At 44.9% G+C, this 16,996-nt stretch overlaps 1 protein-coding gene across 1 annotated transcript in view; it reads right to left on the bottom strand.

The window, feature by feature from the left end:
- zfhx4 (zinc finger homeobox 4) overlaps positions 1 to 16,996 on the bottom strand; it is a 73,754-nt gene that overhangs the window by 43,855 nt on the left and 12,903 nt on the right. The window contains exons 2-5 of the mRNA XM_010772456.1: positions 8,016 to 10,560; positions 7,549 to 7,785; positions 6,911 to 7,205; positions 4,858 to 5,399 (exon numbers count right to left, since the gene is read on the bottom strand). Coding sequence (XP_010770758.1) covers positions 4,858 to 5,399; positions 6,911 to 7,205; positions 7,549 to 7,785; positions 8,016 to 10,514 — 3,573 coding nt within the window. The 5' untranslated portion in view covers positions 10,515 to 10,560. The remainder of the gene's footprint in view (positions 1 to 4,857; positions 5,400 to 6,910; positions 7,206 to 7,548; positions 7,786 to 8,015; positions 10,561 to 16,996) is intronic.

The following is a 16,996-nucleotide window of genomic DNA, read 5'->3' as shown; positions in this document are numbered from 1 at the left end:
CCCCTTCCTCTGTACACACTCCATAACCCTCTCTGCTATCGTTCCCATACCTGTCAGCCCCGATCTGCTTCACAGTCCCCTGCACATGGACAAATGGCTTGGCCCTGGACCCGGCCCAAGTGACCCAGGGCTCACAGAGGAGTGGGGATGATTATGAAGAGGATCACATCTGGCTATTAATACCACAACACTGGCCTTGTCTTTGTCTTACACCCAGGGAAAAACACCTTAAGAAAGAATAAAAAGGCACTGCACAGGAGGGGGAAGCTGGCTAGGGTAATTAAACATATGAGCTGTCAATCAGGAGCTGGACCAAAGCTGGACACACACACACACACACACACACACACACACACACACACACACACACACACACACACACACTAATACACACTAATGCCTTGCCGACCATCTGGTTAAGGCGTTGTGGAGGGAGAATGGGCGAAACTCTTATTAATATCTATGAGGATTATTAGGAAGGCAGGGGGAGGGTGGGGAAGTCCATCTATTCAAACCTTTCTGTCAAACACACAAAGCAACAGCCTACACACACACAAACACACACATGCACACACCTGCTTTTATGCTTTAATTAGCCACCACCCCCCACTTCACCACCCCCACCCCCGGACCTCTGAAAGATTTCCATTGTAATCTCGACGCAGGTGAAAGAGGAGACGATTTGAATAATCTACAAACTGGCGTCTCTTTGCCTCGCAGAGAGGGAGAGACAAATAACTTGTAGGAGTGAGTAAGGAAAAGACACTGAAGTTAATTCATTCATGCTGCTCAGGTTTATAGCCCTGAACTCTGGTTGGCAGGCTGCATCATCAGTCTCCATGAAAATCTATATATTGCAGTCAAGTAGCATCTAGTGTGAAGTGTCCGCAAACATGTATTCTTTCCCTCCAATAGTGAGACAAGTGATCAAGAGCCCAGTGCCTGGAACAGAGGCTCAAGTGGAAAATAGTAACATGATAACCAATTGTATGTGAGTGCAGTTACTGTATGTCTTCATGAATGTATGTAATACCACACCTCTGTATTCACATATGCATTTATGTGAGTGTGTGTCATAAATGGTGCCTTGCATTTGAAATAGATCTCTGCTCTTTTTTTCTATTCCGGGACAAGGTAAAATGGCTTTTTATGCAAATCTATGGGAGTCAATCTCCTGTCCATTTGCCCATCACACAAGTCCAAATGACAGTCCAATAATTTGGGCTGCATATATATAGGGCCATTTGATTTTCAAATGAGAGTGGGCAGGGTTGACCCTTGCTAATAGCTGAGGCACAGCGGTAGACTTAATATCACAGATGCATAAGCACAGCCAACTCCACAGAGGGGAGATGGAGGAGAATAACATGTGAGGGGTGGGAGGGGGGGAATTGAAAGAATAAAAAATCCAATGGATGATGGGAAAAAAAGGCAATAAAAAAGATAAATAAATGAGAAAAGTACAAAAAGATAATAAAAAAGGGAGAATCTTTCTTTTGATGCATCTACAATCCAAACCTTTTTTCTCTCCTTCTTTTTCTTACATCCCTCCCTCTTCTCATCACTCCCCCGTTTAATTCCCCCCACCCCTCATTTCCCGGCTATGGTGTTGCCAAGAGGATCATGGGTAATGAGATGTTCTATCTGCGGCTCCCCAGGGGAGAGATAGAAAAAGAGAGAGGGAGAAAATGGGAGAGTCCGGGACAAAACAAAGAGAGAGACGGAGGCAGTGGGAGACAAAAAGAGACACCTTTTAAAAAAGAGACAAAAGTGCAAAATGTCCCTGTCTCTTCTATTTCTGTCCTGAAGTGTTCTAGAAAGCTGCATTCAAAGACGATTGTATGGGAAGAGAAGAATAATAATAATAATAATAAAAACAGAGATATGGAAATGTGCAGTGGACCCCGGATGTCCATTTCCGCTTGAATTATGACGGAAAGCTGTTCGGACAGACAGGGTGGGGTGCTGGTGGGCTGAGGACAGTTTTAGATTTATTCGGACAGCCATCTGAAAAACAGGTGCCATGGCCTACCAGACAAAGTGCGTTGGTGTAACTGCGTGTGTGTGTGTGTGTGTGTGTGTGGCCTTGACCATGCCACATTGACCATGAACATTCTCAACTCCTAATGACCCAGGGGCAAGCACGGCCCAGATCTAAACCTCAAAGCTCTGCGGGGACACACACACACAAACACACATGCTTGCTACAAACTGAACCCCCTACTTAGCCCTGCAGCACTTGTGAATGGCACTGACAGATTTACTCCTGTCTCCATGTGTATTAAGGCCAGTGTTTGTTATTAAAAATCATAACGAAACCATACATCATCATATTCAACGCGAAGGCAAACACGGGCTCGGCCAGCTATCGATACGCCATGCTACGGCAGCATTAAATGCAGAGCTTACCTCACATGCTGCTAGCATAAAAACGCTACGTTAAAACTTCTTCCATTTAGTCATTTACAATGCTTCTAGGGGTTAAGGATTTGCACTTGACAGCTGTGATAACACTGAAGTGAGGTTCCCTAGACACTTTTAATTTACAACTAAATTCTGAATCACTAGAGATACTCTGGAAAACAACCTGCGCGGTATCATTCTCATTAAAACAAAGAGAAACCAATCGGATTTCCTACACTTCCTCTCCAGTATGCAGCGAGGCTTCAACCTCCGCTTTCCCCATATAAGGCGTAGGACTTCCTGCGCCACCTGCTGTGCCCTGGAAACCAGATGACTTGGTGTCCGTGCGCTGCTAATGTCATTTCCCTCTTGCAGTTTCAAAGTCTGGAAAAAAAACTTTCAAACTCTCAATTCCCCTTAGAAGTACTCCTTCGCTGCTACAAAGGAGCCATAAAAAATCCTGAATATGCTTTTTGTTTGTATCTTCAAATGGTTTCCCATGCCATAAAGATATTCTATGTTTCCAAAAAACCAGATGGTGAAGTCGTCAACACTCGGATCTTTTATGCGCCCGGCCAAGCTACCTCCATCCCCATGTGCTTTTCACCTCTGCCAATACATAAAAGGAGAGGTGTTTTTCTGGTCAAATAAAGAAATGATTTTTTTCCCTCTGCCTTTGCTCTGCTGCTCTTATGCTTTCTCTCCCCCCCTCTCTGCTTTACTACCACATGTCCAAGGGTAAAATAGTGGGATTTCTGCCAGAGGCATTAAAAGCGTCATCTGTGGAACAGATTTGTTGAGGCCTGTAGGGTAGGTGGGTGGGTAGATGAGGTACACGGGTGCATGGGTGCACAGAGGGGGCATTGGGATGACCCTCACTTGCCTTGGTTAAACTGCTGCTTGTGTGAGCCTGAAAGCGCCTGCTTTTTAAGTTTAATTGGAAATATTTCTCTGCTGATTGTACTTCTTTGGTTTGTACAATTTAACACAAATAATATAAATAGATGATTTAGCTGCTAGTGTTCAGTGTATCTGGCTAAACCCTCCCTTTCAATCCATTAAAACCGCTGCCAAATGTTGCTAAAAGTTCAATCGTCAATGTTCAAGCAGCACTTTTCTTAAAAAAACATTAAAAAACTGTAAATTTCCGCTCAGTGGAACAAATAAAGGATTTCTGATTTTGATTAGTTTAATGAAGTTAGTAAACATTTCCTGAGGATCTCCAACTTATCCCCGTAACAAGTTCAGCCTGTCGACTGTCATCCAATCATGTGTCATCCCACGACTGTTTGAAATAACCTTAAGGATGCCAATGTGCTTAATCCAGTCAGGCCTTTGAACTGTAGGCAAGAATTGGACACAGATTTCGGAATGAGTGCAATTCCTACAAGATTACTGTGTTAAAACATATGATATAAAAAATGTTTAAAGGAGTGACTTAAGCCTGAGGCAGTGGACTTCTTGTAATGCAGATTTATATTTTGTTTAAATATTTCTGGTATGTCATTCTGTCTCCTCTGGTTTTCCAATGTGTTGCCAAAGAGAGCTGAAATTGTACAGCTGTTTGATTTATTCTTTTTTATCGTCAAGTAAATCATTGTGACCACGTCTTCTTATCATAACATAAAACTAGTATTACTGCTGTCTCTTCATTTAAGGCACCACACACACACACACACACACACACACACACACACACACACACACACACACACACACACACACACACACACACAAATGTTATACAGTAGTAAAGAAATCCTCATTAATGTAATGCACTTGATCCTGTCCTGTAGGTCAAGGCCTCTGAAATGTAACAGCCACCTATTAAGCTGAAGGAGAAGTCTGACCATATAAATCACCTCAGATATATTGGAGAGGAGAAAAATGCCAAATACTGGCTGTGAGAGAAATTGTTTATTACTTAGAGAGTGCAGTTATGTTTTATAAAATGTTTTTTTTTTAATACACCCAGAGTAACATATGATCTCCTTTGATTGTGTCATTGTTCAAAAATATATGGCTCATTACTCTTATCAAGAAAAACAAATTATTCCAGTATTATTTGTGGCTGGGAGAAAAAAACCAAGACAGGTGAAGATAATCAGAACTTTGAAATATGTGGAACTTGCTGATACGATGTGACTTGTGTGTAATTAACAGTAACAGTAATGCCAGCCGGTCATAAGCAGGATGTATACCCATATCGGATGGGAATCTTCCTGCATGCTCTAACAGTGACCTTTTTCATCTCGGCCATTCCATTCTCATGGGAACTTTATATCCATGTGACATTGCAGTGAAGAGAATGGGGCAAATTCTTTATAAACAAAACCATGTGTGCTTTTTCTAAATCTGACCTTAAAATAAATGGTCTTCCCCTCAGATGTATTTCAGTCGGAATGAGGCTGCATTGTGCTGTGTTTCGTAGAATATAATGTCAAAAATGTTTACCTTGTAGAGGCGGACGGCACCCTCATGCCTCTGGTTGGTGGCGTGCAGTCTCAGTTTATCCACGCTGTTACTGTAGTAGTCACAGGCATTGCACTTGAGGTGCACGGGGTTGCCGATGGCGACACACTTTAATCTCCACTGGTTGGCCTTGCCTCCCTCCTTGATGTGGGCCACCAGCTGGTGCTTTTGCATGTGCTTGTCCGTCTTGCAGTGCAGCTGGAAGTTGGCCTTGAGCTGGGTGTTGTAGCTGCACAGCTTGCACTGGTAGACGTCGCCGACCACGCAGCGCCACTCCTCTTCGGGCAGGGCGCGCTCGGCGTTGACGTGGGCGTTCAGAGCCTCCAGGCTGTCCGAGGAGTAGCAGTTGCACACGGCACACTGGTAGAGGCGCAGGGAGGGGTCGTTGATGGGTGGGGACAGAGAGGAGAGGGAGGGGTCTGACGAGGACATGCCCCCCATTCCACCTGAGGACACCAGGGATAGGTCGTCTGCCATCAGCTGACCACTGGCCAGACGCAACTCCGCTGATAGGTCACTGCTCACTGTGGAGAAAAAGAACGCAGAAAAAAATAAATGTGTTTAAAATAGGGTTACATAGGGTACATGGAAGCATAGAATAAGACCATGTCAGATAGAAGGCATGCAGCATAAAAACAGACGGCAGAAAGACAGGGCTCGTTTGAAAATGAAAGGCTGGCATGCACAGGGAGGGATAAAGGATACAGAGAAAGAGAAAAGGCTCTTTTAATGAAATTAAGTGTGGAGAGAAAAGTCAGTCCTCCATGCAAGCCCCTCTCACACAAAAGGATTTGATAAAATAAAGCCTCACTAGGACTAGGGCTCCTTACAAAGTCTTGTCTATAAAAAACCCTAATAGGATTGAATCAGGATCAATTACAATCATCCTTTTCAACTTGCTAACTCGCTCATCAGGTAGCTTTAATTACTGCTCTCAGCAATGGCGGGACAACGGTTTTAGGGCTCCGAGCGTTTCTCATCCACGTAGAGATTTGAAAAGCTGATCAATGCATTATACCAGATTTTTCTTTCTTCTGCCTGCCCACGTAGGGAGAAGAAGAAAAAAAAGATCTGCCATTCATAGAAATGTAATTAACTCTTTCATTTGATCCCTTTATTGTCTCTCTATGCATGCTTCCAAAGCTCATCATGTCTTTTTTTAGATAATATCTCAACATGGTGTTTGGAGCACAGAGAACTGAACAATTACACATCATCTTAATCTTTTTACAGTTTAAGTATAATTCCCCCAATTAGTGGATGCCTAGATGTGTGTCTGTGTGTGCCGCTTTTAAAAAAATATGTCCTGCTCACACCATCTAAACCTAGGTACAGCTGCGCTCACTATGGGGAGCTGTGTGTTATCAGTGTAATTCACTGAGAGTACATCTGCTAGCTGGGCTGTGACCTCCACGCTAGAGGAGGGAGTGGGTGTGTAACACTGCAGGGTCATTGTTAAATCTCGCTCACTCCTACGGGAATCCGCTTCCTGCTGTGTGAGAGTGTGTGTATGTGTGCGTGTATGCACATGTGTGTGGGTCCTCTCCAGGGTGAGTGAAGGTGGGGCGGGGTGTGTATGGGGGGGATTAAACTGACTTAAGAAAATTACAAATGAAAGATTAAGAATAATTCTCATGTGGCGTCTCATAATCATTTTTTAATCAGTGAGAGGGGTCAAAGAAGGGAGACAATGACAGAGGGACAATATGAGAGTGGAGATAAGAGGGAACGAGAAAGAGTGGTGGGTGAGGCGAGGGGGGCGAGGTAAAGAGGATGGGAGCAGAACAGAGAAGGTGAGAGGGCAGGAAAAAAATGAAGAGCAACAAAAGGAAAGGCACAGAGATAAAAACAATGCCCAGATGGCATCAGATATATGAGACAGTCGCATAACACTGACCAAGAGAAAGATGAGAGGAAGAAAAGAACCAAGCTCAAAGGCAAACATATTAACAAGGAAATATTAGAAAGGAGACCTTTATGGCTTTTGGATTAATGGGTTAAACTCATGTTTCATTTTCATTTTCAAATCCCTCACCTAGACCAGATCCAAGAGCAGCCGCGGTTGCAGGATCTAGCTGGAACGGGTTAATCATCATCTGGGCTTCAGGGCCACTGCTACCAGCTGGGCACTCCAGTTTCACACCTGCCAGGCCCATGTTTTGAGCTAGGTAGTACTGGTAAAGCTCTGCCTCAGCCGGGGCCAGGCCCATATGCAGGCTGTGTTGGATCTGCTTCATGTTCTGCTGCAGGAGCATCATGTTGTGCATGTGTTTCTCGCTGGTCATATGGATGCGCAAGTTCCGCGCTACGTTCGTCTCATAGTCACACACCTGTTGGGGTGAAGAAAATAAAATTACACATCAAATTAAACTATACCTTATTCTCATTCAAACATTGTCAAGCATTCATATACTGTTAAAAGGCATTTACAACAACTTAAGCAACACCAACAAATCATTAGTACCTAAACCACACTATCAAATGCAGTCATGATTCATTTGTTCTGGTTTCTGCTTGGAGATAATCCTAGAATGTTTGAGAAATTCTGTTTTATAATGACCCTCAGATAATGTGGCAGAAAAATAATAGACATAGTGACGCAGAGGGAAATAACTAGCTGATTGTTTCGACATTTGCCACCAAAGTGCTACAATGACACTGTTGTTTCATTACCTCACAGCGCCAAGTTGGCTTCTGTTTGGGCTTGGAGGGCGAGGGTGCCCCGCAGCTTCCACCAAGGCTGGCACTGGGCACGGGGTTGACATGGTTGTGGGTATGGTTGTGGGTATGGTTGTGGTTGTATTGAACCTCAGTGCCACCGTTCTGGAGTGTTTGTACGTTGTTCAGATGCTTGTCCGACTGCATGTGGATGCTTAGGTTGCCTTTGGTGGTGGTTGAGTAGTTGCATACCTAAAAAAAGAACAACAACTGATATCAGATGATTGGTCAAGTATTACATTTTCTTTAGTCAGTTGTTTGAGATTACTCAGTTATATCTGTGAAAGGTGTTAAATTAGAATATGTCCACCAAACCCTGAGCATATTTTTGGTTAGTTCATAAATACAAGTTGGCTAATAAAACCGCACCCCATTTAAAGTTAAATAGAGGTCCATTAATATAAAAAAATGTATGGACAGACCTCGCAGCGGAACGGCTTGTATCCACAGGTATAGCTTTCGCCTCTGGCTAAACGAGGGTGAGGCTGTCCTGTGCGGCAGTACGAACATGATCCACCGGACTCCGGATGTTTCTCCTTCATGTGAGCGTCCAGTGTCTGCTGGTACTTGTAGTGCCAGTTACACTTGGGACACTTCAGCGTCTTGCAGGAGTTACGTGAATGCATCATCGTCATATGCCCTCCCAAAGACCGTGAAGATCCCAAGACTGTGTCACACTTGGGGCACTCCACCCCACTACCTGGTGACCCTTCACCTGGACCAGGGGTACCAGGTGTCCCAGGAGTTCCAGGCGTACTGGGATTTCCTGTGTGTTGATGCAGGGGTCCAGGACTCTCATCATCTCGGCGCAACATCATCATGTCAAGGGGGTGGGAGGACGGCGACGACTCATCCCGTCCTGCCAGGACTTCACTAGAGTCATTGCTGCTCTCCCTCTCTCTGGCAGCTGCCAGGGCAGTAGACAGGCGGCCCTTTTCCAGCTCCATCTTCTCACAGGCAGTCAGGGAGGACGAGGAGGTGGATGCAAGGCCTTTACTGTCAATGTTAAACTTTAGCACACTGTTGGAAAGGGGGGAAATACTTTGGTTTAAGAGAGGGAAATCTTTGCTACTGGTGCTATCAGCCAGCTGGCCTGTCATGGCCATGGTCATGGCCTGTTCCTCCTCCTCGTCTACCTCCATTTCTACTCCACCATTGGAGTAAGAATCTTCATCCTGTTCGGGACTTTCTCCTAAAACTGCACCGGGCTCCCGCTTGACGAGCGGGTACTGGCTCAGGTCCGGCCCATTAGGTTGCAAAGTGCATGTGTCCCTAACGTGGCCCTTGCAGTCACTATCAGAGTTCTGACCCTCCAGGTTGCTACCAGTGGCAGCAGAATAACTCCCACTGGGGATTCTGTGGGCACCAGCTCCTCCCCCGAGGTTTGGGTTGGTCTCGGCCTTTGGCATGATTTGGGTTCTGGGGGTTTGGTCATTGGAGGAGCTGCTGGCACTGCCCTTCAGGAAGGCAAAACCTGCCTGAAGGGAATCGGTATTTTCCCCACTGCTGTGGAAAGCGTTCCACAAGCCGCGGAGCCCGGTGTCTGGCCCTAAGAAGTTGGCAGGTGTGGGAAAGTGGGGTAGCACAGAGTTATGGGGGTTTTTTGGTTCCAGAAAGCTTATAAGAGGTTCTTTGTCCTTGCCGATGCCCTGGATGATGGCAGAAACGTGCTTGTTGCCCAGCAGTTTCTGCTCCTGATCATTCAGGGTCATACGGTGGTCATGGACAGCATGTGTCACGAAGGAACGGCTGTAGCCGAAGGACAGCTTGCAAAGGAAACACATCAGCACAGGTTTCCGCCGCCCATCGGCCACACAGCCCTCAAACTTGGACAAGTCCACATTGTTGGGGACATCTTTGGACACACAGGAGTTTTTGGCTGCACCATCCGCCTTAAGATAGTCTTTGTCATTCTTATGGCGGAGGTCATAGACACGGAAACTGTGCAACACGGGACCAGCGCCCGCCAGCCCTCCAGCTGAGGTATTTGGGAAGGAGGGGTGGTCGGCCACTAGGGGTTTATTTCCCAGGGATGAGGCGATGTGGAAGGTGTTGATGATCTGGGGGTAGAAGGACATGGGTGCAGTGGGCTGCTCCAACCGTTCCCCGCCTGGGCTGAGGCCACGCTGGCCACTACTGACCTGAGCGTTGGGGAAGGGCTGGGGGGGCAGTAGGCCCCTGTATTGGAGAGGCACAGGGAGCCCCCCTTGGTTGCCACACTGCTCTTTGGTGTCCTCGAGAATGAAAGCAGAACCATCGGGCTGGTAGATGATCTCACTGCTCAGGTTCTCCACATCACTATCCTCTTCCATCTCCATCTCACTGTTCATGTCCCCCACCTCTGCAACACCCATCCCACACTCTCCTTCATCTTCACTCTCCTCCCCTACCATGCCGTCAAGCTCCTCACCCTCCTCTTGACCTCCAATGGTAGGCAGACGGGCATTGGGGCAGTGGTGCTCCATGTATTTTTGTAAACTGGAGAAGGATCTAGAACATTCGTTGCAGGGGATCTCCTTTGCCGGTGCCACGGGAGATGTGGCAGGGGCAGAACAGTCCGAACCCAAAGCTGCTCCTCCTCCTCCTCCTCCTCCTACTGGTAAAGTCCCGGTAACACTCCCTTTGTTACCGGTAGTAAAGCTTTCTCTCCGACTCTGTTCAGCTACAAAGTCGTTGGTTGCACTGACATTGGTGGGGGTGGCAGAGGACCTCAGCGGGCTCACAGCGGGCTCTCCAAGGCCATTCTCTGGCTCTCCAATGGCAGCAAGCGACATTTGGTTGTTGGTATTGGCGTTGTTGCTGTTGGCGACACTGGTCTCCATGGGGATGACAGGGTTGTCCTCAGCAGCAGCGTCCAGCCTCTGGCCACCATGTTCCTGCTGCCGTGACGACACCATAAGGGGAGAGTCACAAGTTGCCATGACGACCACTACATAGGGATCTCATCTCATCCAGCCTAACAGGGACCTGAGTTTGGGAAAGACAGAAAAAAAGGAAAACAGACATTTAATAAATGTGTGGAAATTTGCTCAAAATTCAACATAGTAAGTTAGTAATATATACTCAACCAAAGTTGTATTTTAGAACATCAAAACAAGATGACGGTTATCTACATCTGAATAGCACATCACCTAAACGGAGTAAGAACAGATTTAGCTAAGTAGCTAGCACCATGACAACTTTTGAAAATTGGAGAAATCAGATATTAACTGCTCCCCCTTGTATCTTTGTCTTATAACTGGCTGACTGAGATTGTTTGCCAAAACAACAGAAACAAAATCTCCTTGAACAAAAGTTTAGTCCCCAGGGATCAGGGCTGGGAAACGGCGGAAATTAGGTATAAATGAATGAAGCAGCTCCCACGACAGCCAGCAGTGTAGAAGTTTATAGGAATAACCCAATTGTTGAGTAAATAGAATCTTTGATCGACATACCACTGTGCAACACAGGAAGCAGGAGCCGTTTCCTTTGTGCTAATGCAATGCTAAAAGATAATGATGTCAGGCTTTTACCAGCTAGCTTTGCTAACCCTCAAGATGTTGGCAAATTCACTAACAATACAAGGACAATGAAGTTTATAAAATAACTCATATGCAGAACTGTTAGTGTCTTCCTTTAAGAGGAAGAGTGGATTAGAGTTAGAGGAGACCTCATTCATTGGCTAAATCAGTCTTGGCATGTTCTTACTAGTCAGGAGGAGTTGCTAATTAGGCAGCACTTATTAACCTATTAATGCCCTGAAGGTATGACGGAGCGGACAAGTGAAAGTATGAAACTGTATATTGTCTTGCAGCTAAGCAAAGGTAGAACATCGCATGTTGTCAAATTGAGTAGGGTGCTGAAGCAGGAATAATAAATAATGAACGGATAGAATTTTTACATTCGTAATATTTCCAAATGTCTTTTCATATAGGAGTGAATGGGAGAACAAGAAAGAGAGAGAGAGAGAGAGAATGAGCTTTCAGGAGGAATGATGTTTGGAATACCAGTGAGATGTTATCAATCCTGGGCGGCTGCCCATCTCTCAACCCCTCACTACTTAAATCTCTGGGCTTTTCACAACAAGCCACAAATGCGAACGCAAAAGCTCACACAACTGTGCGCACACAATTTACAAAACGGCCTCCTAAGCCCACAAACACACACAGTACCCCACAGTCATTTCATTTTGTAATCATAGGCATTATTTCCCATCACCTAAAAAGAACAAGGAGAAAGAACTGAGAAAAAGCCATAAGGGGAGGAAAGAGAAAATCAAACTAAAAGCTTGAGAAATGAAGCTTCACTGCTACTTAGAAGAAACTGCTTTCTTGCTCAGCTAAATGCAACAAATGAACTCCTTGTGCATGCCAGTGTTTTTTCACTTGATACAATACCAGCGCCTTTCGGAGGCTCTCGTGTAAATGAGCTGGCATTAAAAGAAAGCTTTAAAGAGCCACGTTAACCTTTAACCCAATCCACCTGCTGCTTGATTCTCCCTCTCTTTTCCTACACTCCCTCTCTCTCACAACAAAGCTACAAAGCAATTAGAGGATTAATCTGCAACAATCCAGGGCTAAACAAAGCCAGTGGGAGGGACAGTAAAAGCGTGAGGAATGAAATCAAACATGTGTGTGAGTATGTGTGTGGGTGCATGTGTGTGCACGCGCTATAATCAGATCTAATCTGACATATCCCAGCGATGATTCCATGGGGACTAGTGATAGATTAAAAAAGGGAGAAATGATGTTTTCACTCTCTGGGTCTCACTCAGCTTCTGTATATCTATTCGAGAGATTAAAGAAACTTAATTTCAGTGCTTCTGTGTTCAGCATGGATTTGGAAAAAGGCGAGATTTAGACACAGATGCAAATACCTATCTTTACTCTCCAGTAAACTCCAGCCAACTGCTACATCGAGAAAACATCATTTTCTTAACCCAAGTGATGTTTAGCCCAAGGCACAGATCCTGAACATAACAACTATGGTTTCCTACCCCCACAACCAACACAAACACACCTGTCTTCATGTTAACTCACACTTGTAATTGCAAAGAAATTAGCAGCAATTACTTCGGCATTCTAAAATGCAAGGAGTTGAAACAGGCCAAAGATGTGTCATCCCACGAGAATGCATGTTATTGACACACGGACAAACTGAATGTCTGTATTTTAGATATAGCTGTGCTGACTATATGAAAATAAAATGAATTTGGCAGCAGGGAAAGAATATAGTAAATAAAGGCCAGCTACTGGGCGTCTTCCTGCAGTCATACATATTTCATTTTTTCCACCAGTGTCCTTCTTACCAAGGTTTGTCTTTAATGTGATTGAGGGTAAAGCTGTTCAGAAGCAGTGGGTTTGAGAGCTAATGCGACACACAGGACAGGATTTACTACTTGTCAGCGGTGTCATTTCACTGCTTATTTCATTGGGGAGCAACCCCTTTGAATTGTAGCTCGGACATAAAACACTGCGACTTATGAATTATGCATCTCCTAACGCTTTAAGTATGGAATTATGTCTTATGGGTAAGTCAATGTGTTAAGCATTTGGCACTGACACATCACCCCTAATGCTAACAGGTTAGCGGCTGTTTATACGTACGTGTGCTGCCTGCCAAAAATAGTTGTCTATTATTGTGTCCTCTATGGTTATAATGAAACCCATTTAGTTAAACACCAACAAAGAACTGACCAAAAAATAAGCAGAATGTGATTTAAGTTGAATATCTCTTAGCTCTTAGCTCGGCCTATCGTCTTTCGGGAAAGAGCAATGTGGTGCAATGCGGCCTAGTGTAGGCGTTTGAAGCCATTCTGATCTATTCAGCAGGAACTTATTTAGCATAGTTGGAGAGAGAAGATGTCTGGTGAATATTATATTTCCCTCTTACACCTAAGTAACATTCTGCAAGCTGAAATCTTGAGACTTTCACAGATCAATACAATAAGTTGTAATCAGCTCTATAAAAGCTGAATACCTGACATATTGTCTCAAGAGGAAACAGATGGAAAAGTGATCTGCCTTGCTTCTTTTTGTTTTGCTCCTTTCCCCAGGCTTCGCACCTTTCACAGCAGTAATGCCCACTCCTGCTTCTTTTAAGGCAGATCATGTTACTGCTAGCTAAGAAACCTTCCTCTCTTTCCCCCACTGGCTTCCTTCGCTCTGCTAACCAACCAGATTAGAAAGAGAGCGATAGATAGACAGATACAGAGAGAGAGAGACTCACAATGAAGCTCAGACACACTGCAAAAACAGTTCCCTTATTTTAACAGAAGAACAAAAGAGATGGCCTGAGCCTCTCCTACCTCTGTTTTTTAATCAAGCATGTCCTCTTGCTTTCACACACATGCACACGGACAGAGGCGCACACACACACACTCACACCCACATACACATAGACTAAGGTAATTAAAGTGGCAGATCAGATCCTGTGAGAGGCAAATAATAGCCCAGGAATGCCTGGTTTGGACACTGCTAGTTTTCTGGTGGGAGAAAGGGGCTAAGACACTCTTTGGCCTATTGTTTTTCTCCCCCCTTCCCTCCTCTATCCCTCCATCTGCTTTGCAGTAGCTCACAGAGAAGCAGGGGATTTCTCTCTCCCTCTTCTTCTTTTAATTTGTCCAACTTTTCTCCTCTCCCTCTGGCTCTGCGTTTAGTTGAAAGTTGGGTTATGTGTCTTACAAAAGCTAAAAGGCCAAGACTGCATTTGCTGGGGCACATGTCAATTATATGGATGTTTAGTTGTAATACATGTGCTGAAAATGCATGAAGTTTAACAACAACATGTCCTCAGAGCAGGTCTGAGATACTGAGCCCCGGGTTCCCTCCTGCTTTTGTCCTGCTGTCAGACTCTCGAGCATTAGCCAGAGATGCAGCCTGTTAAATGCCAAACCTGTAATTGCAGTGTCGCCACACTGCCGTCTTTGTTTACACAGGGATCCGCAAGGTTCAAATTCTTCATCACTAACTGTCCAATTTCTTAATGCAAGGGCAGAAAGTGCTGGTAATACGGCTGTGAATATTTATAAGATGTGTAAACACTGGAATTAGGCAGATCTTTGCTTTGGGATGATGTCTAAAATGTTTTTTTTTTGTCCCTCGGCTTGTCAGAATGTTTGGACACATATGTGATCACAGCCAATAAGTGGTGAAATGAAATCCAGACTGAGTCTTAAAAGGTGACCCATGAAAGCTTGTAAAGTCAAACAACAAAGTCAGAAGACAGCGTGAGACTACGGCTATGTGTCCATTCCTTGAGGTCTCCTAGAAGGTCATCCCTCTCTCGGCATGTGGCCCCTCAGTCTAACACCAAATCTTCTATCAAAATGTCACCAAGCGTTAGCCAAAGACAAAGGCGAAGGGCACTGTGAAAGCCCCTGCATCCATCTCCCACTGTCAGTGCAATGAATAGGCCTACTCTGGTCTAATTAGACCTGTTTATTTGTTGCCATGCAGAAACGGAGGGATGAAGAACGAAGTGGATGAAGGAGGGGGGGAATTATCTCCTTCCTCACAATGCGAGCAGAGCTTCGGATACCATCAAAGAGCTCTGATGCATGCGTGCACAAACACATATGCACACATGCACACAATCACAGAAGAAGGCCTAATGCCCTCTGTTTAAAGTCTTAAAAGGAGGGACAGGGGGAGAAAATTGCAAAAGGATGAGAGGGGGAGGGCTTCTGCGTGACCAAGTGTTTTTGTCTTCTTTACTTCTTAATCTCACAAAGGGTTTGCATGCAGCCCTTGTTTGTTGCCTGGAGGTGTAATATTAGACCCTAGATGCAGATCTCCCCGATGCCTCCCCCTCCACCCTTTTCTGTCTGCCTGTCCTTCTTCCCCATGTCTCCCTTGTGAGCAAAAGCCTTCATTATCAAAAGACACCTTATCATTATTGCAAGGCGCGGCCCAGACACCTAAAGCAAGCGTCACTCTATTTAGCACAGGAATCTTGTTCGACAAATTACCTAGTCCGCAAAAAATGCCTTTTAGCAAATCAAAATCAAGATTACGCATACATGAGCAATGATCTTGGATTGTAGAAAAGGAGGTAAAAGAAAGGGGGGAAAGGTTCGGAGGAGGTGGGGGGACCGAGATAATGAGGAGAAATGTAGAGGACGGAAGTGGAGAGGTTTTTTTTCTTCTTAGAGCAGGTATGCAGGTTCTATCCCTCAGGTTGATGACAAGTAAATTGGTCTCATTGGTTGCTCAGGTAACATACACCCGTCTGCCCTCAGGTCCTAAACTGATATTTCATTGTTAGAGAAAAATAATAATATCTGGGTGACCTTGGAAATAATCAGCAACATGTGAGATGAGAGCGGCATGGGACACAAAAATAAAGAATGCCAAAAAAAAAGAATTGTTGACAAGGAGAGAACAAATAGTGAACCCAGGGGCCATGTTTGTCTTCTCTTTTCTCTCAGAGCAACAAGAGAATCATATCACTCAGGCCACAGATGGGTCCCGAAATCTGATTTGGGATCAGATTACAGCAGCCCCTATCCTACCTTTAAGCAGGACGAGGTGAAAACATCTATCATGTCCTCTACCAGTGACTGCTCAGAAGCAACCGACTGGAGGACATCCAATCGAGTTACATTTGTTTATTTTAAGCAGAATTACTTTATAATACCTTGCTCTGTATCCTAGTTTAATTATTTGCTGCTTGTACGGTGTCATAAAGACAACGTTTAATGGATTAAAGACAACTTTGACTGGCTTTAACAATTTGAACATGGACTTCAGGCTTACACAGTCCAGTCTAAATATATGCACATGTCTCACGCCCTTTGAAAAGGAAATATTTCAAACTAAACTCAAAGTGAAACATGAAAATAAACAGTCAGACACTGCCGGGCCCAGTCACCACTTACTGCCCTGCTAAAGATTTTTCCAGCATCAAAGGCAAAGCCAATCTACATAGCTAATGCCTCCATTTTTTCTTCTTACTCCCCTTCCTCGAACTCCAAACAGCAAAGAGCGAAGGGAGTGAAAAAAAAAAGTGGGGATTTTTCTTTCGCCGGCAATCTGGAAACACTCTCTACTTAATTAGGGTTGATTGGAAATGAACCGCACAAACAAAGGGCAGCCTATGCCCTGACTATTATGACCGTGCACGCGTGCGTACACGTGCACAGGGGAGTACTATAACCACCTTAGAAGTGCGTGCTGGATGAAGCTTCCCACTCTTTCCCCCCCCCTCGCCCTCTCTGCCCCCCTNAGAAAAGCCATTAACATTCAGTGGCCGGGTGAGAGAGAGGAAGGAGGGCAAAGGGGAACTGAGGATGCCATTCTCCCTCTGTGAGCTTCTCCCTGTCTTTCTCTATCGCCGCACGACTTGTCTGTCCATTCTTTTTATTTATCTCTCTGCTTTTTATTTTCTCTCAATCACCCTCACATCTGGTTTGGACCCCCCCCCC

Source organism: Notothenia coriiceps, unplaced genomic scaffold (genome assembly GCF_000735185.1).
Source record: "Notothenia coriiceps isolate Sejong01 unplaced genomic scaffold, NC01 NC01_scaffold00011214, whole genome shotgun sequence".
Lineage (NCBI taxonomy): Eukaryota > Metazoa > Chordata > Actinopteri > Perciformes > Nototheniidae > Notothenia > Notothenia coriiceps.
This window is presented reverse-complemented; position numbering and strand designations above follow the sequence as displayed.